This window comes from Micromys minutus (assembly GCF_963924665.1).
Source record: "Micromys minutus genome assembly, chromosome: 2".
Classification (NCBI taxonomy): domain Eukaryota; kingdom Metazoa; phylum Chordata; class Mammalia; order Rodentia; family Muridae; genus Micromys; species Micromys minutus.
Window position 1 is genome coordinate 78,567,545 of NC_137971.1, and position 22,294 is coordinate 78,589,838.

The 22,294-nt window shown below is 39.2% G+C and overlaps 1 protein-coding gene across 3 annotated transcripts in view; it reads left to right on the forward strand.

The window, feature by feature from the left end:
• SMG1 (SMG1 nonsense mediated mRNA decay associated PI3K related kinase) overlaps window positions 1-21,596 on the forward strand; it is a gene marked incomplete at its 5' end in the record, with an annotated part of 98,913 nt that extends 77,317 nt beyond the window's left edge. The window contains 15 exons of one of the 3 annotated variants that reach the window (XM_080912416.1): window positions 378-650; window positions 802-1,036; window positions 4,265-4,491; window positions 6,559-6,709; window positions 6,804-6,993; window positions 7,227-7,696; window positions 9,425-9,559; window positions 10,898-11,050; window positions 11,297-11,476; window positions 12,058-12,285; window positions 13,252-13,463; window positions 13,619-13,725; window positions 15,682-15,861; window positions 15,943-16,049; window positions 17,341-21,596. In XM_080912416.1, the coding sequence (XP_080768542.1) occupies window positions 378-650; window positions 802-1,036; window positions 4,265-4,491; window positions 6,559-6,709; window positions 6,804-6,993; window positions 7,227-7,696; window positions 9,425-9,559; window positions 10,898-11,050; window positions 11,297-11,476; window positions 12,058-12,285; window positions 13,252-13,463; window positions 13,619-13,725; window positions 15,682-15,861; window positions 15,943-16,049; window positions 17,341-17,418 (2,926 nt within the window). In that variant the 3' untranslated portion in view covers window positions 17,419-21,596. Of the gene's footprint in view, window positions 1-377; window positions 651-801; window positions 1,037-4,264; window positions 4,492-6,558; window positions 6,710-6,803; window positions 6,994-7,226; window positions 7,697-9,424; window positions 9,560-10,897; window positions 11,051-11,296; window positions 11,477-12,057; window positions 12,286-13,251; window positions 13,464-13,618; window positions 13,726-15,681; window positions 15,862-15,942; window positions 16,050-17,340 lie in introns of those variants that run through there. The other 2 variants (XM_080912415.1, XM_080912414.1) reach the window with 2 other exon arrangements.
• Between the last annotated feature and the right edge of the window lie 698 nt (window positions 21,597-22,294).

A 22,294-nucleotide genomic window follows, 5' to 3' on the forward strand; every position in this document is an offset into this window, starting at 1 on the left:
CTGACCCAGGGCTTGGGTGTAATCCAGGGTTACATATATAGAATTTTCAATGCAATGGATTCCATTCCTGCAGTACTGCAGAGGGAGAAAGAGGATATTAATGTGAGTTTATTCAAGGTTTCTTCTGCAAGACACCATTTCTCCTAATTAGTAGATGAAAATGTTCACATGGTAGAATTGTTTAAGGAAGTTATATGTCATTGATTGTATCACTCAGTAATCCATCTTATGAAATAGCTTATGTTCTTGAGACTTTTCTGAAGTACAATTAGTGATTTTTATTTTTTAATTAGGATGCAATTTTCTCATTTTACAGTGTGAATGTTACTTATATGTAGATATATTAATATAAGCAAGCACCTGCTTTATTTTTACAGATATGAAATGCAGTATGCTCCTCAGCCACCTCCAACAGTGTGTCAGTTCATCACTGCCACTGAAATGACCCTTCAGCGGTATGCAGCAGATATAAACAGCAGACTTATTAGACAAGTGGAACGCTTGAAACAAGAAGCTGTCACTGTTCCAGTTTGTGAAGATCAGTTGAAAGAAATTGAGCGTTGCATTAAAGTTTTTCTTCATGAGAATGGAGAAGAAGGATCTCTGAGTCTAGCAAGTGTCATTATATCTGCCCTTTGTACTCTTACAAGGTGAGCTAGTGTGCTTCATACTAGATCATCTTATTGTCTTCATGTGTTTGATTTTAGCACTATTAGTTTTGGCCAGTGTTAATCACTTCCTTTGAGATTTCTTCTCTAGTCTGTGTGCACTCAATCAAATATGTTTTCATTGTTCACATAGGCGCAACCTTATGATGGAAGGTGCAGCTTCAAGTGCTGGAGAGCAGTTGGTTGATCTGACATCCAGAGATGGAGCCTGGTTCCTAGAGGAACTGTGTAGTATGAGTGGAAATGTCACCTGCTTGGTGCAGTTACTGAAGCAGTGCCACCTGGTACCACAGGACTTGGATATTCCCAACCCAGTGGAAGCATCTGAGGCTGTTCATTTAGCCAATGGAGTATATACATCTCTGCAGGTGAATACTTTTTAAGTTGTTTGAGAATATACACAGTAGGTAGAGTGCTTGCTTAGCATGCATGAAGCCCTAAGTTTGATCCTGAGAGACACATAACCAAGAGTAGTGTCACACACCTGGTACTCAAGTCATACATCTGAGTATTGGGGCAGTAGAGTTGGGAAGTTCAGAAAGTTCAAGGTCATCCTCAGCTGTGAGACTCAGTCTTAAAACAACAACAAACCATCCAGCAGCAGATTATCAGGCAGTGGGTCCCCACATTTTGGGCTCAAGTTTTCTAAGTTGAGATTAGATATTAAACAGTCTTGCTTAGGTTCTTAATTCAAAGGGCAGTTTGACTGTTAAGCAGTTATTTAAAATGTTGCTATGGCTATATGTGTGTGCATAAAGCAGGGATTGGTATGAGGTTTGTAATTAATTAGACTGTTGCTTAAGCAGTCATTTAAAATAAGGATTAGGATCTAGAGAGTTGGCTTACTTGTTATGAGCACTTATGACCTGGTTCAATTCTCAGCATTCACACAGAAAATATTCATTACCTCCTCAAGCACCAGCATATATAATGTAGCAGTGAGTTTGGGCTACACCGCTTTGGCTTCCTGTGGATTAAACATGCCCACCAGCCCAGGAGCTTGCTGTCTTAGGATCTGTGAAAGACAGACAGACAGACAGTCTTAGGATCTGTGAAAGACAGACAGACAGACAGACAGACAGACAGACACACACACACACACACACACACACACACACACACAATTTTAAAATGTCTTGGCTACCGCAAAGACTGGCCACTCTTAAACCTTCTTCTGTTACCCAAGGCTAATTCTTACATGACTTACTGAACTTATCTCCTGTAGCTCCTATGTGTAGCTCCTCCATCCATCCACATCCCACAACTTCATGGTGATCTTTTTTTCTCCCTGCTGAGTCCTAGCCCGAGCAGCTCTTAAGGGTCTCACCCTGTCTCTTTGCTCAGCCATTGGCCGCTGGCATTTTTATTGATTGGTCATAAACCAGTTGGGGGCGAAGACCTTTAGCTTTTGGACATGCAAATTCCTGATCGGTTCTAATTAATTTCTGTCCAAATTAAAAACCAAATCTAAAAAACTCCCCAAAAAACAAAACTCTTCTCTCAGACATAAATTGAGTATAACCATAACAATTATGTAAATCATAGAGTATGATATACAATTAACATCTAATCTATCATATTTGTCAGTTATATAAAATACTCTACCATCATTCATAATTTAAAAATTATGATTTTATACCTGAATTATGTTTTGATTTTAGTCTGTAACACCATTTGAAAACCATGTTTTCAACTGTGTATTATATCAGTGCTAAACAACTTAAATTTGTTTATGAGACTATAACTGGTCTTTAACCCTGTCAGAAATCCAAGGACAAATTAAATATTATCTGAATATTTAGGAAGCACTAAATATAACTTCTAAAACTTAACAGTTGTAGAAACACCTAACTATCTGGGCAGCCCCTATTCCTTATAACATTGTGAACCATCTGACTCTGAAATGGAGCAGGAACTCTGAAGGAGCAGTTTGTGTTGTCATGGTAGAACTAAACCGTCAACTCCTGCATTATGTGTCCTTTCTTGAACAGTGTTTTTTGTCTGTAGATGGATAGAACAATTTTTGCTCTGTGGCTACCTTGCCACGATAAACAACTTCATCTGGAGGTAAAGATGTTCAATATTTCTTTGAAGGAGAATTGGAAGCTGTCACAAGCAGACATGTCTTGTTATCAAATGACCTTTTATAATGAAAGCACATTAAATGACATATTTTGTGGATTTCTGATGTTTTAGAAGACGATGTAAAGTATATTTGAACTGTTAAACTTTAGCTACTCTTAGCCATTTCTATTAGAGTAAATTTATTATAATTAAATTTAGAATCTCACCTAACCATCAATGAGTTTACTATTTGGTCCTTAACTTTGTGTTACTTAATCATTTTAAATAGTTTGTAATAGCAGCTATGAAAAGGACTGGGTCAAAACCTTATATTCTTGAATGTATTACATAGGCACAGTGCATATTTAAGAGTAACTATTAATTTCAAATTTTGTATCAATATACAGATTTTTACCAATATGTAAAATTATGGCTACACCATGTAAATTTAGTAATCTATCACATCTATTTTCTCTTTGTTCAAAATTATGATCATTTCTAAATTAGCCCTTAAAATGACAATCTATCTGTAATTTGTAAAATAACCACAACCAGACACTCAAACCGAGGAATTGGGCTGATGACTTTCCATGGCTCCTGTTAAAGATTGATTTTAATGTTTTGATTCATCAAAAATCTTTGTGTCTAAACAGTAAAGATCCCTGTCCCTAATTGTTTTTTGATTGATCAATAAGGATGTCAGTGGCTAATGGCTGGGCAAAGAGGGATGAGGCGGGACCTTTAGAGTTGTGTGCCCTAGGATGCATGGGGGAGGACGAAAGATTGCCATGAAGTGATGGGACAGGAGATAAAGCCAACAAGCTATGTAAGAATTTGGGTAAGTGGCCACTGGCCCATTGGGTCTCAGTCAGCAGGAAAAGATTAGGAGGGCCCAGCCTTTGAGGTAGCCAAGACATTTTAAAATTAACTGGTGTGTGTGCATTTGTACAATCTGCAGAGAGCCAAAAACAGTGTAGCCAAGCTCACCACTACATGTAGTATCTAGGCACACATGAAGCAAAGTACTCATAAAAATAATAAAAACAAAAGTCTAAGGATCAGACTGTCGCCTTGTGTAGGTTTTTCCCCCTTTGGTTGTGGTGGTTTTATGTATGTGTGGTTTTCTTTTCTTTTTTTAAAGATAGGGTCTTACTATTACAGCTCTGGCTGGTACCTGGATCTCACCATGTGGTCCATGCTGGCCTCTGCCTCCTAGTCCTAAGGGCTAGGATTAAAGTTGTACCATCATACCCGGGCCTTGTTTCGCTTTAAAATTTTAGGCATTTCAGACACAGTGTCTCTTTTTGTAGCCCTGGCTAGTATGGAATTTGCTGTGTGGTACAGGCTACTATCAAATTTATGGCAACCCTCAAGTTCGAAGCAATCTCTCAGGCTCTGCTTCCTGAGAGCTACAATAACAGGCTTGTGCCACCATGTTCTGTATGACTTGGGTTTCAGTCCTGGGACTGCATTATGAAATGTATAAATAAAACTTATCAAAAGCATTAAAGTATATATTCTTCTTTTTGTAGGAATTAAATTCAAATTTCCGGCAAATCATATTTCCAGAAGCACTTAGATGTTTAATGAAGGGGGAGTGCACCTTGGAAAGTATGCTCCATGAACTTGACAGTCTCATCGAGCAGACTACTGATGGAGTTCCTCTGCAGACTCTGGTTGAGTCTCTTCAAGCCTACTTACGAAACACAGCTATGGGACTTGAAGAAGAAACTCATGCTCATTATATTGATGTTGCCAGGTAACTGTGTTCTATTTCAGCAAAGAAGAAGAGATGGCAAATAAACAATAGTGACGCATGCCTGAAATACCAGGGCTTTGGAGACTAAGGCAAGAACATGGCTAATTTGAGCCATCTTTTCTCATAAAAAGAGAGTTGGTAGGAATTAGAAGGTAACCAGGTAATGAGATTCTGAGCTCTAGTTTTTAATTAAAGTTATTTTTAACTTTTAGGGCAAATCTGATTATTGATGAATGTTTATGACTTAAAAAAAAAAACCCAACAGTCCATTACTTTCTTATTACAGTTTTACTAAAGATTGTCTGCAGTCCTGTGCACACTCATCTCTAGTCTGACCTTAGTGCATGCTTTTTTCACAATTACAGTGTCATCAAATGGGCAGTGGGAAAGTCGTGGATGTGCTTGTATTTCACTATTAACATACGCAACTCCTTGTCTGTGCCCTTTAGTAGCTTATGCAGCTCTTTGTTGTACATACAACGATGTGTTTGTTGCCATGGCTACCTGTGTGTACATAAAGTTCGGTATTCGTATATGTTTTGTTTTGGTTTTTTTTTTTGAGACATGGGGTGGGGGAGTTGTCACTTGCCATAGTAGATTTGTGGAAGTCAGAGAATTGCTTTATAGATATAGAGTCAGTTCTTAGGTTCCAACTCAGGATGTAAGGCTTCTGTGACAAGTATTTTTACCCACTGAGCTTTCTTGTCAGTTCTCGGTGTTTTTTTTTTTTTTTTTTTTTTTAAAAGCCATGAAAGTCTCTGAGGTGGTTAACTTGGCTGATTAAATGTATAATCCACTTCAGGCAGTTTTAATTTAGCTTATAGTTATGTTTGGAAGATTAAAAATTAAACATTTGTATTCCTATTTAATCCTGAAAAGCAGTTTGACTTTAGAAACTTTTGGGATTGCATAGCTCTATAGACATACATCGTAGCTGTGCTAAACCCTTAGAGACTCAGGATCATTTGGCAGTCTGGTATTTAAGTTTACTGCAGAAAACATAGCTGAAGGGACAGAAATACTGCCCACCTGATTTCCTCACATGGAAAATCGCAAGTAGAGAGGAGGGAGGGAGTGGAGGACTTGTTTCCACACGTTTACACTCCACTTATTTACACTCAGTTCCTTGTTAATTTTGTTACATGTTTTGTGGGAGGTGCACATGCCAGTGTTCACACACAGAGGTCAGAACTACTTTGAAGTAGACCTTTTTTCTTAAATCAGGAGACAGAATGTGAATATAAAATTATCTTTTGCTATTCCTTCAACAAAAAGGTAGCAATAATTTCTTCCTGAATCAGTGCTGCATTTCAAGTCTTTATTTTTTTAAAGCTGTAGTATAAGAGTGTAACTAATAGTATAGACATGTACCAGTTAAAAGTGGCTTAAACTGTTTATGTAATAGTAGTATCATTATTTCAAGGAATAGCTTCTGTGTATGCTTTACTGAGTTTCAGACCTCTCCTTATTTGATGTAGGTGTGAGTCCAGGCACATGTGCACATGTGTGCACATCAAAATCAAAAGTGTCTCTCTTCCCCCCCCCCCCCCCCCCAAATTATGAAAGGCCCCTGTTTCAACTTCTCATTGGTGGGATAAGAGGCATATGATGTCAAGCCTTGCCGTTGAGGAAAGTTGTCATCTGACATGCTCTAAATCACACAATATTTTCATTTTAAGTTTTGAAATGTACACAATTCAGAACTATGTACTCCAGATGGCAAGTAACCATTATTACTGTCTAAAGTTGGCTCCAGTTCCATTGCCATAGCACTGCTGCACCTGACAGTTTTACAGATTTGGAATTTTGGAATGAGGTTATTCTCGATGTGCTTACATAGTAATTTCTAAAATTTGTATGACATTGAAATCACATCAGTAGTTATTACAGTTATTGCTAAAACTGAGCTGGAATCATTCATTTCAGAATTGGCACTAATACAATTTTCTCATGGAAGTTAGCATGATGCTAGCATGTTTCTGTGGACTTGGCATAGACTCACAGTTTTGTATTCCCCAAACACTCTCCTTCAGGTGAGGGTTTTAACACCAGTTTCTTTTTCTCTAGAATGCTACATGCTCAGTATGGTGAATTAATCCAACCAAGAAATGGCTCAGTTGATGAAACACCAAAAATGTCAGCTGGCCAGATGCTTTTGGTAGCATTTGATGGCATGTTTGCCCAAGTTGAAACTGCTTTTGGCTTATTAGTTGAAAAGGTAAACATTAACTTTGTTTTATGAAAGGTGTAAGTGCAATAGTCATTTAATGTGCACAGAGGAAAGTGAGCATTCTTTTTTTCCATTTGCATAGTTAAACAAGATGGAAATTCCTGTTGCTTGGCGAAAGATCGACATTATTCGGGAAGCCAGGAGTACCCAGGTCAATTTTTTTGATGATGACAATCACCGGCAGGTCCTAGAAGAGATTTTCTTTTTAAAAAGATTACAGACAATTAAGGAGTTCTTCAGGCTCTGTGGTACCTTTTCTAAAACATTGTCAGGTAATATTAGCATTTTGGCTTAGGTTGCATTCATAGTACTCTAGAAGGGATCATTTGGGGTAGGCTTAATTTAACTGTGCACTTGTGACTTGTCCATTTTTCAGATAAGCAAAATCTTATATGATCTTATTTGTTCAGGACCCATTTTAAGATGATTTTTTTCCTCCCTCCCTCCCTCCCTCCCTCCCTTCCTCCCTCCCTCCCTCCCTTCCTCCCTCCCTCCCTCCCTCTAGGATCAAGTTCACTTGAAGATCAGAATACTGTGAATGGACCTGTTCAGATTGTCAATGTGAAAACCCTTTTTAGAAATTCGTGCTTTAGTGAAGACCAAATGGCAAAGCCTATCAAGGCCTTTACAGCTGATTTTGTAAGACAGCTCTTGATAGGACTTCCAAACCAAGCCCTTGGACTTACATTGTGTAGCTTTATCAGTGCCCTGGGTGTAGACATCATCGCTCAGGTAGAGGCAAAGGACTTCGGTGCTGAAAGCAAAGTTTCTGTAGATGATCTGTGTAAGAAAGCTGTGGAGCACAACATCCAGGTAGGGAAGTTCTCCCAGTTGGTAATGAACAGAGCTACCGTGTTAGCCAGCTCCTATGATACAGCCTGGAAGAAGCATGACCTGGTGCGCAGGCTGGAAACCAGCATTTCTTCCTGCAAGACAAGCCTGCAGCGGGTGCAACTGCACATTGCCATGTTCCAGGTAAGCAGTTTGCTGTGTGATTTGGTTTTCCTTACACAGTTCGTGTATGACCGTATAAATGAAATATGGAAACTGCCTCCGTTATGCCAAAACTTTCAAGGGTTTTGTGTTTTCTTTGCAATTACTTTTTTTAAATGGAATGGCGTTAGTTTCAAGTTTAATGTCCTTTGACTTTCTTTTCAGCAGGACTGCATGATAAGCATTTTATGTATTTATGTATTAGTGAACAGTGAGTATTATTTGTGAACGTAGCTTATAGTGATTGTATTTATTCATGATGTAGGTAGGTCTGCATCCTGTGTTGATGAGTTTATAATTAAATTTGTCTCTGAATAGGTTTCACTGATGCTCTAAAAATACAGTGAAGCCTATTTTGTCATGTAAGCAGGAGCTTTGGGATAAGATAGACTTGTATTCCAGCCAAACTTACTTCTGATACCTTGCCTATAGGTTGAGGGTGATACCCTTACAGAGGGTGACTTGTAAAGGTTAAGCAACTATTTGTGAAGATGGGAAGAATGTTGTAACTAAACACTGTAACTCAGGGATGGCTTTCTTATTTATTCTTTTTTAAATGTAGACTTTGGACATTCAAAAAGAATGTTTTCTTGAATATGTTTTGGCATAAACAGTGATTATTTTGTTTTACTTTTGTCAGTGATCAGAAGGACCCATGTTTTCTTCTATTGGCAGTTTCATCTTCACTAGCTCTTTTCTTACTGCATAAGTCAGGGAAAGTAGTATATTCAACCCTAATCACATTAGTTGTGTATTAATAATAGTCCTACTTCTTGCATATTGAATGGTCTATGGATTGGGGTAATGCTTTATGACTTCTGAAAATATTTTATTCTTTGAAATGCCACACATTTTGAATTTTATTCCCTTAGAAATTACCAGTGTTGGGGCTGGGGATGTAGCTTCCTTATAGTTGGTAATGCATGTACAGGGCCCAGGACACCCAACACTGCATAAACTGAACTGGGTTGTACATTTGTTAGGCTGGAGGATCAAGGTCATTGAAGCTATATGGCAGGTTTGAGGTCAGCCTGGGCTACATGAGACCTTGTCTAAAATAATAGTAATACTTAGTGTAAAACACCATAAATTTAAAAGTGACAGTTAATATTGAGGGGAACTTGTTATAAAAACCTTCTATTTTTAAATCTGGGCACACTTTTAAGCTTTAAGCAAAGATTTTTAAAAATAGTGTGTGGAGAGTTCTGTGTTATTTCTTTCAGTCTCTGTCTAGTCTCCTTGCTAGACTTTCTCACCAGATGCAAACTAAGTTTACTTCATCTCCTTATCTAGAGATTGACACACATATCACCAAGATGAGGGCTTGTTGTTTGAAATGAAGCTCAAACTGACCTGGAACTCTTTATTCTCCCTTTTCCATATCACAAGTACTAGGATTACAAGTTTTTTTTCTCACCATACTTGGAAAGGTCAGTTGTTTTGGAGAGCAGGTGCACCAGATATACTTACTGGATGTCTTAAGAATTCATATTTGAATGCCATATATTAGTGATCTGTGAAGTTTACCAGCTATCTTCCACGTCAGGGAAGTTTTCAGTTAGAGCTGATAATTTCTTTTATTCTCCCCAAACAATCGTCCCTTTATTGCAACTCAGTTTCCTGTCCTCTCCCAGCCATTCATGAGGCTCTTTCCTTATTTGTCTGAAGTCTTGTTCTACAGGCACTACATTCCTTTTTCTCTCTGAATAGTGGCAGCATGAAGACCTCCTTATCAACAGGCCACAAGCCATGTCAGTCACCCCACCTCGGTCTGCAATCCTGACCAGCATGAAGAAGAAACTGCATGCTCTCAGTCAGATTGAGACTTCAATTGGGACTGTTCAGGTATGTCTGACTTCCTACTAGCACACTCTGTTACAGATGGTAACTCAGCATGTCTGTGCCTGTCTTCGGCTTCTAAGACAAATGAATAGAACATAATTCCTTTTCACTTTGTTTCTTTTTTTTTATTGAAAATTAAGTCCTTTTCAGATATATTCTGAATCACAGTTTTCTATCTCTCATCACCTCCCCTCCCTTATGCCTTTCTCTCTTAAGAAAACAGTCATGTGTTTTGTTTTCTTTTGCTCTTTCTAAGGCCAAGGACTACTATAGAAACTATTTTACCTAGCTTATTATGAAACATGGTTACATTTTTACTTCTTTCCTGTAAATAAAGGGTTTAATATGTTCAGTGTAGCACATGTTTCTAAATGATTGTTAACTATATGCATACAGCTCTTTCATAACTCAGATATTTGGTGACATTCTTTTCTGATTATATAATTTAATATGAAGTTCAGTACTAACACAGTATTTTATAATTTGTAAGTGAAAATTTTTGATCTTAGTTCTTTCAAGTTGGCCAGCAGCCTGCCACCTGAGCATGTCTTCAGCCATGTTTTCTTTCTTTTTTTTCTTTAATTTAAACTTTATTTTTCTTGTGGTTAAGTATTGATCATACAGTCTCTTTCCTTTTTTGGGGAGGGTGCGTGGCGGGGGGGGGTGCATAGAGATGACAGGTTCTTACCCTGTAGCCCAGGCTAGCCTGGACCTGATATCAGCATTATCACTGCTGAGATTACAAGTGTGCCATCACCATTCTGAGTTTATATTTAGTTGTTTGTTTTTTTAAAGGATTTATTTATTTTACATATGTGAGTACACTGTCACTGTCTTAGACATACCAGAAGAGGGCACTGAAACCACTTAAAGCAGTTTTAAAAAAATTAAATACAGGGGCTGGAGAGATGGCTCAGCAGTTAAGAACACTGACTGCTCTTCCAGAGGTCCTGAGTTCAATTCTCAGCAACCTCATAGTGGCTCACAACGATCTGTAATGGGATACAGTACCCTCTTCTGGTGTGTCTGAAGACAGCAACAGTGTGCTTAAATACACAAATAAATATAACTTTATCAAAAGATATTTTATATTTAAAATGAACTGCTAGAACATGGAAGTGTTTCAGATTTTAAGTAAATCAAAAGTGAGTCTTTTCTTACCCAGACATCTTTGGTCCTTAAGTATTCAAAATCAAGACGAGCTCTGAAACAAAGGTATTAGATATGTTTTCTAAATTAAGCATGCCCACCCATACGATTTCTGACTCTGATCATGAAATCCTTAACAAATAGGGTGTGGAGAGTGTGGTAAGGGCTCAAGGTTTCTGCTGGCTTTTACAGGAGAAACTAGCAGCTCTGGAAGCAAGCATTGAGCAGCGGCTGAAATGGGCAGGTGGTGCCAATCCTGCCTTGGCACCAGTACTACAAGATTTTGAAGCAACAATAGCTGAAAGAAGAAATCTTGTTCTCAAAGAGAGCCAGAGAGCAAACCAGGTACGGCCTGCTCCTCTCAGGCTTCTGTTTCAAGATTATGACACTATTTGAACTTTGTCTTCAGGTATTTTTAGCTGTATAAGATCTTGTAAATACTGACAAAAATTAAAATATGTACTACTCAGTCTTTGTAAGTAAGTGTTTAGGACCAATTCTAATTCAGATTCTAGAAATCTAGAAATATGTCAGCAGTTCTGTTTCTCACATCATCACTTTTCCACCCCAATGTGGGTTTTTTCTTCACAGGTTACTTTCCTCTGCAGCAATATCATTCATTTTGAGAGTCTACGAACAAGAACTGCCGAAGCCTTAAGCCTGGATGCTGCCTTATTTGAACTAATCAAACGGTGTCAGCAGATGTGTTCATTTGCGTCACAGTTCAACAGTTCAGTTTCTGAGTTAGAGCTTCGTTTATTACAGAGAGTGGTGAGTGCTGTGGGAGAAGCTAACTGCCAGTGTTTAAGGCCAGTAACCTAAATTAAGGTTATGGTTATTGGAGACTTTGCTTTTAGCATCCATGGAACTGTTCAATAATATGTTGAGTGAAAAAGATACTGTGGCTTATGTGAAAGTTCTGAAGTGGGCAAGATGTGTATGATGTTTTGTGCAGTGTGGAAGGGGAGAGTAGAACAGGCTAGTAGTGGGTATAGCTGCTGGAAAGGTGAGCTAAGTCTGAAAGTACCACGTTAGTGAGCTCAGTGTTTAAGTGCTGTGAAAAAGATTTATTTAGGTCATTTTGTCTCCATTTCAAAGAGTAAGTTAGTTTAGAGATCTGGCTATAGGTATTTGTCATTCCAACTGTATTACTGGTTTTCAAGCATTATATATTTTAAGCATTTGTAACCTATATGATATGCATAAAAATTAGAATTCTTTATACAGACTTCAAGTTGTTAAGTATTATCTTCTATGTATCATCAAATCAACAGCCAACAACTGAGTTTGTATCTCTTACTGATAGTTATGATAGGACTTAATCCAAGTGAATGACTGCTTATTCTATTTAGGACACAACTCTTGAACATCCTATTGGCAGTTCTGAGTGGCTTCTATCAGCACATAAACAGTTGACCCAGGATATGTCCACCCAAAGGGCTGTTCAGACAGAGAAGGAACAGCATATAGAGACTGTGTGTGAGGCCATCCAGAGCCTAGTAGACAGCGTAAAGACTGTGCTCACGGGTCACAACCGACAGCTTGGAGATGTGAAGCATCTCCTGAAAGCCATGGCTAAGGTAATCTCACTGACATAGTTTCCTGTCTCAAGATAATGGCTTTGTGGAAAGATGTGACACTTTATAAACAAAAATAACTTCTCAATTTACATTTTGCAACTCATTTGTAACTTCTCAATATGTATTTTTATCAACTATCTTTTGAAGCAGGCATTCTGGTTTTTGTACATAGGGAATCTGAGGCTTAAATTGGTTAATTTAGTGTCATGGAGCAGGTATTTTGGTTTTTAGTCTTTTCTTCTCCATTGGTATTTCTAAACAGCTTGCCTCCAAAGTGGATGAAAGGCAAAGCTAAATTACTTTATTATTGCAAGATAGTAGAAACAGTCTGTTTTGAGAATTCTGGAATTTCAGTTTCTTTAAAAAACAAATATAAGAATATGTTATTCTTTTATTTTAATCCCAGGTTTGGGAATGTGGGACTGACTGAAGTGCCTAGAGCTCTAGCAGAAGTGTGGTTTTGACAGCTGCAGATACTTTCTGCAATTGTGTGACATTTGGAATTCTGGGAACTTTTCAGAGGGTATATAAATGCTAGAGCCCCAGTAGGTTGTTGGTTGTTGGTCCTGTGGGGTGGTAGTTACTGTTTGTTAATAGTTATGCTCAAAGAAGAAATTCATGCTCTCTCTTTATGTCTCTCTCTCTCTCTCTCTCTCTCCCTCCCTCCCTGCCCCCTCCCTCCCCTAATCATTCTTTCTCTCTTATCTAGTGGTAAGGGGTAAAAATGGAGGGATAAAGAGGGGAAAAAACTCACAAAGTTGCAAAGAACAGCTACAACAGTTATTTTTTTTTTTTTTAATTTGGTGCTAGTAACTAAGATTCTATAATAAAACTGACCTATAATAAGCAGATAAAACACAGTGACATTTAGATCACTTTATTACCTCTTAATCAAGAGGTAACTGTCTTGAAAGGAATTGCTGGAACAAATAAGTCTGTTCCTAATGGTTTGTGGATTGGTGGCAGGATGAAGAGGCTGCTCTAGCCGATGCTGAAGATATTCCCTATGAGAGCAGTGTCAGGCAGTTCCTGGCTGAATACAAGTCATGGCAGGACAACATTCAGACGGTTTTGTTCACACTAGTCCAGGCCATGGGTCAGATTCGAAGTCAAGAACATGTTGAAATGCTTCAGGAAATCACTCCCACCTTGAAAGAACTGAAGACACAAAGCCAGAGGTAAGAGTGCTCCCTGGCCAGCCCTAATGAGGTAGAAGCAAAGCGTGAGAGGCTTATCTCTTGTAATTTTTATTTCTAGTTTCGCTCATATGTTTGTGAACAGTTATATGGCAAAACATTCCATAAACAAATATTTCATAAATTTTGTATTGCAGTATCTATAATAATTTAGTGAGTTTTGCATCACCCTTAGTCACCGACGCAGCAAATGAATGTTCAAGTCCAACATCATCTGCTACTTACCAGCCGTCCTTTGCTGCAGGTATGAAAGAGGCCCGATCTTGATGTGTTGACAGTTTATGCAAGGGATTGGGGGTAAAAATAGCATAAAATCTTTACAAATAAACCAAACTGAAAAAGAGACTTCAGCAAATTTGTTGAGATTTAATACTGTTTTTTATGTTAAAATGAATAGATTGATTTCCCTCATAAAGAATAACTAAGGTCAAGCATGGTGGTACATACTTACAATCCCATATTTGGGAGGCCAAATCAGGAGGCTTGCAAGTGAGGCCAAGTGATTTTGTACTTTATTTTTCTCCTTTCCTTGCTCCTTCCCTTCTTTCTTTTTTAAAATTTTATTTATTCATTCATTTCTTTATTTTCAGATGTTACCTTTCTACATAGCTGTGGCTGTCCTGGACTCGCTCTGTAGACCAAGCTAGCCTTGAACTCACAGATCCACCTGCTTCTGCCTCCCAAGTGCTGGGATTGAAGGCAGTCATCACATGCCCAGATTCTGACTTTTAATTATGGCTTAAAATTTTATTCTTGTTGAGGGCTTTAGAATAGAATAATAAGATAAACATTTTTTTGGAGTCTTCTATCCAAATTAAGACATGAAAACTACTGTGTATGTCTGTAGGGTTTTAAAAAAAACATTAGCACATAGGCATCAGGATGGTTCTGCTTTTTTCCAGTTAATAATTGCTTCATGCAAAGTTTATAAATGTCCATATGTTGTTTTATGCTAATATTTATTTTAAAGGATAGCATTTCACTAAGCCCTGGTTGGCCTAGATTTTCCTGCCTCTGCCGCCAGGGAGCTGGATGTAAAGTGTGGCCACCAGTCTTTGCTTTCCTGTGTTGTTGCTGCTGCTGCTTTCCCCTCCAGTATATTTTGGCTGTGTTTTTTCCCTTACCCACAACTCTTTGCAGATTTCTTCCCTCCCTACCTCAACTTCATATTTTTTCCTCTTTAAAAACAATAATATTCAAAAACAATAGCGCACACAAAATTTAAAACCAAATGAAACAAAGGAAAAATATGAGTTCTATTGCATTAGCCTCATTGTATCTGGAAAATGACCTTTGAAGTCATCTACCACCTCTGGCTTTTATAGTCTTTCTGCTGCCTCTTCTGCATAGATCTCTGAGTCTTGAAGGGAGGGAGGTAAATACATTTAGGCTTGAATGCTCTTAAGTTTCCCACTCTCTAATGTCCAGTTGTGAATCTCGGTGTTAAACATTTACATCAAGAAGAAGCTTGGCTGATAGGTTGAGTGATGCACTGATCTGAGATCCAGTTATGTGCAGTGTGTGATGTCTCTGGTGAGCTATTCTATAGTTGCCAGGGAATTGCTGAGGAATTAAGATTGGCTGGGTGGTGAGGAAGCATCCCCTTCCCCCCTTTAAGATTTTAAAATTTGATGTATGAATGTTTTGCTTGCATTATGCATCTTGTGTCCCTAGAAATTCAGAAGAGGGTCTCGGTCAGATGTCCTAGATTTCCATTTACCAATGGTTGTAAGCTACCATGTGGATATTGATAGTTGAACTAGAACCCCTATAAGAGCAGGAAGTACTCTAAACTGCTGTGTCTCCCAGTTTTTAAGGAATATTTTCTTTTTATAGTGAGTTGGGGTGTTTATGTGTGTCTGTGTATACACGTACAGATTATGTGTGGGTTGGGTTGTGTGTGTTCAGAGGTCAACCTTGGTTGCCATTCACCTTGGTTGTGTGTTCTCGTGGTTGTGAGGTCACTCTAGACCAGGCTGGCCTTAAACTCAAGAGATCTTTCTGTCTCCTGAGTTTTCTGGTATTAAAGGCATGAGCTACCACAGAGGGATAAGGACTTTTAACATAAAATCAAATTGTTTCAAGGTTGAGTACTGTGGAATACTTCCTATATGTCATCCCTGTGTGTGTGCTGCCAACCCCCACTGTAGCCCCAATTTCTGTTTCTATGCAAATTGAGCCACCAATTTTTTTTCTTTAGCGGTTAGGAGTAACACTGGCCAGAAGACTCAGCCTGATGTCATGTCTCAGAATGCTAAAAAGTTGATTCAGAAAAATCTGGCTACATCAGCAGATACTCCACCAAGCACCATCCCAGGAACTGGCAAGAGCATCGCCTGTAGTCCCAAAAAGGCTGTCAGAGACCCTAAAACTGGAAAAGGTAATCAGTTAGAATATGGATGTCTTATAATTCTATAATACACAAAAGTTGGTTTGACTTACCTGTGTCATTGTTTTATAGCTGTGCAAGAGAGAAACTCCTATGCAGTGAGTGTGTGGAAGAGAGTGAAAGCCAAGTTAGAGGGCCGAGATGTTGATCCAAACAGGAGGATGTCAGTTGCTGAGCAGGTGACTATTTTTTAATGATGCTAGTAGGCTCAAGGATCTCATTTACCAATTTCCCTATTTTATAGACTCTTGGCCTAGCAGAACAGTTCAGTGGGTAAAGGCATATATGCCTCAAAGCCTGACAGCCTAAGTTCAGTTTCACCATTTTCACAAAGGTTACCTCCTCCCTCCCTCCCTCCCTCCCTCCCTCCCTCCCTCCCTCCCTCCCTCCCTCCCTCCTTCCCTCCCTCTTCCCCCATCTCTCTCTTCAGTTTCACAAAGGTTTACTCCCCCCCATGCCACCCTCCCCCACACTCCATTAATGATTAAAAAAAAAAAAATTAGCCCCTGGGCTGGACAGCTGGCTCAGTGGTTAAGAGCACCGACTGCTCTTCCAGAGGTCCTGAGTTCAAATCCCAGCAACCACATGGTGGCTCACAACCATCTGTAATGGGATCTGATGCCCTCTTCTGGTGTGTTTGAAGACAGCGACAGTGTATATAATAAATACATAAATCTTAGAAAACAAACAAACAAACAAAAAATCAGCCCCTTAAACCTACATTCAGGACTCAGATTATTGGTACACTACTCTAAAGTTGTCAAATGCCCATCACTACTTAACTCTTCACTAAATATTTTTAGGCAACCTCTTGCATAGAAATTTAAGCTGTATGCATCCACCACACCAAATTAACTCTCACCTTAAAGGTTATGAAAGTATCAGATGAAGGAGGTGTAGACGCTGTAGTTCCATGAATACCTGTGTGTTTTTGTCCAAAGTTTTCTCCTTTTATTGTACCTGTATCACATCTTCCCACCTCTTCTCCACCCCACCCGGGGTGCTGGAGATTGAACATTGATCCTTACAGGTGCCGGGCAGACACACTTTACAGCTGAATATTCAACTGTTAGTTGCTTATTTTGAAAAATGTTTTAAGGTACAGAAAAGTTATAGGGATGCCATACTTTTTACCTAGACTAACCACTTCTTACCCACATTTGAATCATCTATTTTGTTCTAAGAACATTTTATGGTATAACCCTGAGAGCACATGGTGTTAGGGGTGGGTAGGCTTCTTACCATTCCTAAAGTTCTAAGGGTTCTGACTTTCCTCAGACCACTCACTCAGCTTGTTGCAACCTCTGTGATCATGAAGAGTGCCACCTCTTTCTACCAGAGTATTACCTCTCTTCCTTCGGGTGATTTGTTTGACTAGAAACTTGCTCTTGAGGCAACTCATGCAGTTGGCATATGAAATGTGACCTTTTAAGGTTCTCAGTGATTTTCAGTTCTGTCCTATGTTCACAGGTTGACTATGTCATTAAGGAAGCAACTAATCTAGATAACTTGGCTCAGCTGTATGAAGGTTGGACAGCCTGGGTGTGAATGGCAAGACAGTAGATGAGTCTGGTTAAGCGAGGTCAGACATCCACCAGAATCAACTCAGCCTCAGGCATCCAAAGCCACATCACAGTCGGTGGTGATGCAACTGGGGGCTTACTCTGAGGAAACCTAGGAAATCTCGGTGTACTAGGAAGTGAATCCTGCAGGACAGCTGCACTCAGGGATACGCCCAACACCATGGCCAGGGTCAAAGGTGAAGAAAGGAAGCTCACTGCCTGCACACGGAGATTGTCTTTCTGCCACAGAACAGCTGCAAACGTGTCAGGAGGTTAGCTGAGAAAGAAATCGGGCTGCCGCGGAGCACAGAGTGACTTGGAACTCCATTCCACCTGACCCTGTGTGTACAATCCAGGAAAACAAACCCCGCTCAGAAACAGAGGAAATTGGGGCCGCGAAGAACTCAGAGCTACGGAAGAGTTGTTGCATTCAGATTCTCGAGAAACATTTGTTGCTCGGCAACAATACTGGTTGGGTTGACCAGTTAAGTACCAAAAGGCTATGCTGTATGAATTTCAGAAATGGACTGAAACAATGGAGAGCAGTGTAATAGACACACACTACATCGGAAGAACTGACTTCTGAAATGAAGAGAAAAGCACCTATGGATCCCACTCCTTCCCATCGCTTACCTGTGCCCAGGCTCCCCATTGACCCACCCTTGTAGATTAGCCAGCTGTCAGACTCACTTTTATTTCAATCCTTACACTTCATAAACTTTTGTCTCCACATTCTTACCATATTTGGAGACAAATGGGAGCTTCTCCAAATCCAGTGAAAACATGGAAAATTCAAGGATTGTTTAAAGGTCTGTGATCATCACATACAAGATGTAACTGGTTATTTCAGTCATATCTGTGACTCTATCATGTACAGTTTCCTGAATTGTCACTGTGCATCCAAACGTAATGAGTAACAGACACTGATTTCATGTGCACTCCCCTCTGCTTACAATGTGCATTTTTTGGAGGCCATTCAAATTTTCCCTCTTCTGTGATTGCTGTAGTTTCTTTCATAGAAAGTAGCTGATCTGATGTAATCTTTTACCTTTTAAACAACCAGGATAGAGAACCTATTGGAGTTTGCATTGTTGATGACAGGTTCACAATAAAGTGACGTTCTGGTGGAGGTAGAGTGAGATGTTTGTTAATTCAGTTTTCTCATTTGGTACTTTTAATTTACAAAGTGTAATTTTCTTTTATGTTTTAAAGTGTAAATTAAAAATGCTTTAGTTTACCTGGCATTTGGGGAATACACAGGAATGCCTACCGGCACCAGTTCAGCTGATGGCCTGTGATGGGTTCTGTTTACCCTTTGCAGCATTTTAAAGCTTGCTGTTGAGTGACCAGTGTGTAGTGAGTCACAATCAAGGCGCCCTTCAGTTTAGCATTTTCAGTACTCACTGCTAATCCTTGATAGAAGTGCAGACTAGGATAGAGCTAAAAATCACGTATCGACACAGAATATTGCACATGGTATTTTGAGTCTTTTCCCTGCATTTTAGCAGCTAGTGTGGTGGCCACTTAATTTGCTAGTCTCTACAAGCCTGAAAGGTCCAGGTGTCTTTAGGCTCTTCTCTGATTGCTACTAGTTGAATTCTTATCCTCACAGGATGGATGCCAGTGTCAGCGCTTTCTTAATTATGAATATTGGAAGGTGCTGTTTCCAGTCTCCACATGTCCAGTGACAAGTTAAAGAATCTAGCACATTGCATTTGATTTTGAGCCTTAGTTCACAAAACAGCCTAGCTGGAATATTGATGCCATACTGTGTTTTGCATGATATTTTCTTCCCTAGAGGCATTGAAGGCAACTGCACTTTTGCTCTCTCAAGATGTGTCATTTTTCAGTCATTCTTCATGCCAGGAGGAGCTTTTGTTGAAGGAGAAAACCAGCTCAGACTTTTGTCCCTCCCTGTAGGTAGGTGGTGGTAGTGGTCAGAAATGGCTTCTGCTTTAGGTGAGTTTTATTCCCCAAGAGTCTCAGGCATCTTCAGAAGTACTTGGTGACTTAATACACTCAAAAATAAAACAGCTTAAAAACAACCAAAAAAAAAAATTGTGCCTCTGGTGAATTATCCATCCTTAAACTGGCCTTTGAGGGAATAGTAGTGCATGGTTATAGGGCAGATAAGAGCAGCCAAGGACTTCAAAGCTTGTCCATTACTCTGGTTAAGCCCGCATTTGTACGGGCTGGCTTTCTGTTCAAATAGCCTTTCCAGGTTTAACTTGTGTAAGCAGCCTCAAGTGAGAAACAAACCAGGGCTACTGGGGGAATGTTTTATGAAATCATGTAGAGTGCTGTAGTTTTGAAGTCATCTTTTTTTTTCTTTTTTATGACAAAATATCTGTGGAAAACCAGGGATATTTTCTCTTTTCCCCTAACACTCACTTCCCTCTACTTCCTACTTCTGTCTTCCTTCCCTCCACCCTTTTAAGATTCAGAGGGTACAGAACAACCTCTTCTATTTCAGAGTACCCTTAAGAATTGAAATCTATTGTGATTAGTTGTCTTTAGTTAACTAGCTAGCGTCAGTTGATACCCTACCAAGCTGAAGCCTAATACCTACGAAGCTGTTTCTTTACCAAAGTGTCTTGTTTGTTTCTGGTCATGAGCTGATCACACAGTTTGCTAGGTGATTTGACACTGGTGGTGAGTTCTTTTGAGGTGTGAGATTTCTATGCGAAACTGATAGGTCTTGATCTACTTTCTTAGATCACCGATTCAGAGCTCAAATCCCAGGTTCAGGGTAAGAATTTGTAATACAAAGGAAAAACTCCCTTCACTTTGCCCTTAACACTTGCCTCTGTTATATCTAAGCTTCATTAGTAGATTTCTTAATAACATCCAATGTTTGGTGTTATCTGCATTGTTTTTTGTTTTAATTGTGGTTGTTCTGATGTGTGAAATTTAAGGAAAGAGCCATTTAATAAATGCCAAGCAGGGCAATGCAGCCAAATATTAGAGTTGATGTGCAGTCTTAGGTCCTTTTTAATCTGGGGTATTACAGTACTTTAAATCAGAGTCTTCCTGGCCTATTTCCCTCCACCTTTTTGTAGTTACTTGGGGGCTTACTTGTGCAGTACTAAAATCAAAGGAGCTGGTTCTTCTTTTCTCCCAATCTTTTCTTAGAACAAACACACCTACAACTAGCCTGCTACTCCTGTTCGTACACAGCAGATGTCAGTGCTGTGCTGCTAATACGAGCTGGATTTCCTGCAGTGCAGGGATGGAACCTTGCACATACTAGGCAAGCTCTCTAACCCTGAGCTACATACACCCTAGCTCTTAGAACTAACACCCTGAAGCATCTTTGTTTCACATATTCAGATGTGGACGAAGGCCAGCATTATTTTATATTGTTGAATTTATAAAATGCTAGTAATTTAGAATCCCCCCCTCCCCCCAATCAAGGAGGCAAAAATTAATGCACTAGTCACTGAAGACTTCTTCAGTTACCTGGATAGGATAGGTAGATTCTTCCTAACAAGTACTGGTGAGCATCACAATGCTTTGCAAAGATTCAAGAGGAGGCAGTCACTGTACTTTGCCTGCTTTTGGGCCTAGATAACATCACTGTCTATTTACAAAAAGCAAACAGCTTGGATTTGAAAGGGCAACCATGTAGAGAAAACTTGAGAATTGGGGCTCACTGGGAAGTTCTAGTGCTAATGTTAAAAACTCAAATCAGCTGGATATTTGACGATGGTAAAGAATTGGATATAGTTCTGAAACATTTTATTTTTCCAAAACAGGGTGATTAGCAGTTGGTGGTCCCCCCCCCCTTTTTTTGTGACATTGTGTTTTAGCTCCTGTTTCATATTTTTGTGTTATTTTTCCAATTTACAAGTCCCTGAAGTTTCCACCTGGAATGTCAGGTGGCAATGACATCACATTTCCTGCCCTCCCCCCCAACCCTTATTTAAGAACAAGTTGAGTTGAACTGAATCTTCCTTGTCTTAGTAACATTGTACAAATAGTGGCTTTTTTTAAGTTGTAATGTCTCCTGATTGATATAATTTTGTGCTTGTATTTAAGATTAAAAGTTGAATAAATAACACCAGCTTCCTGAAAATGTCCATAATGCATCTTTTGAAAAACAAAAACACCTGTCTACTTTACATTAACACGGTAAAGATTGTATGAAATACCTGTTTTTCAAAAAATAAAGGTTCAAGTCTTAAAAGATAACAGTATCTAGGCTCTGAATTTATTGATGTAGACCCCAAGAAAGTTTTGTTTGTGGCTCCCCCCCTTTTCTCTCCAAATTAAAAAGTTCTCAAAAAACAAAAACGTTTTACTCTTTTTTTGAACAGCCATGTTAATTTATTTCCGTAGGAAAGTTCTTAGAATCAACATCTCTAATCCCAGGGGAGGCAAAGAATCGGTGGATCTCTGATTTCTAGGCCAACCAGGTCTGTAGAGTTGTGAAGTTCCAGGACAGCCAGGACTACATAGACCCTGTCTCCAATAATAAGAGAATGTATCAAGCTCAATTTTAGCAATCTTTAAAACAAAAACACTGCAACCCTTACTGTGAATGAAAGCTCTGAAGGAAGAGAGTACTTGGAAAGAGTATTTGCTCTGCCAAAGTTCTAAGGAAGATTTGAGTTACCCATTTCAAAAGGTCAGTAGAAAAAGGTGTTTGCAACCCTTGAGCCATTTGGAAGGTTAGTGAGAGCTGGATTTGGACCTGTGCCTGGCCCAATTTAATCTTTTTACTTTGCGAACACCAATTAAGCGTTCTGAGTCAGTAGCCAAGTTGCCAAGGTAGAAGTGCAGATTTTTAAAAGGTTTATTACTCTGCCGCCTTTTAGAAAAGTGACTTTCCCCAGTACAAGCTTAGCTTGGTAGCAGCTGTT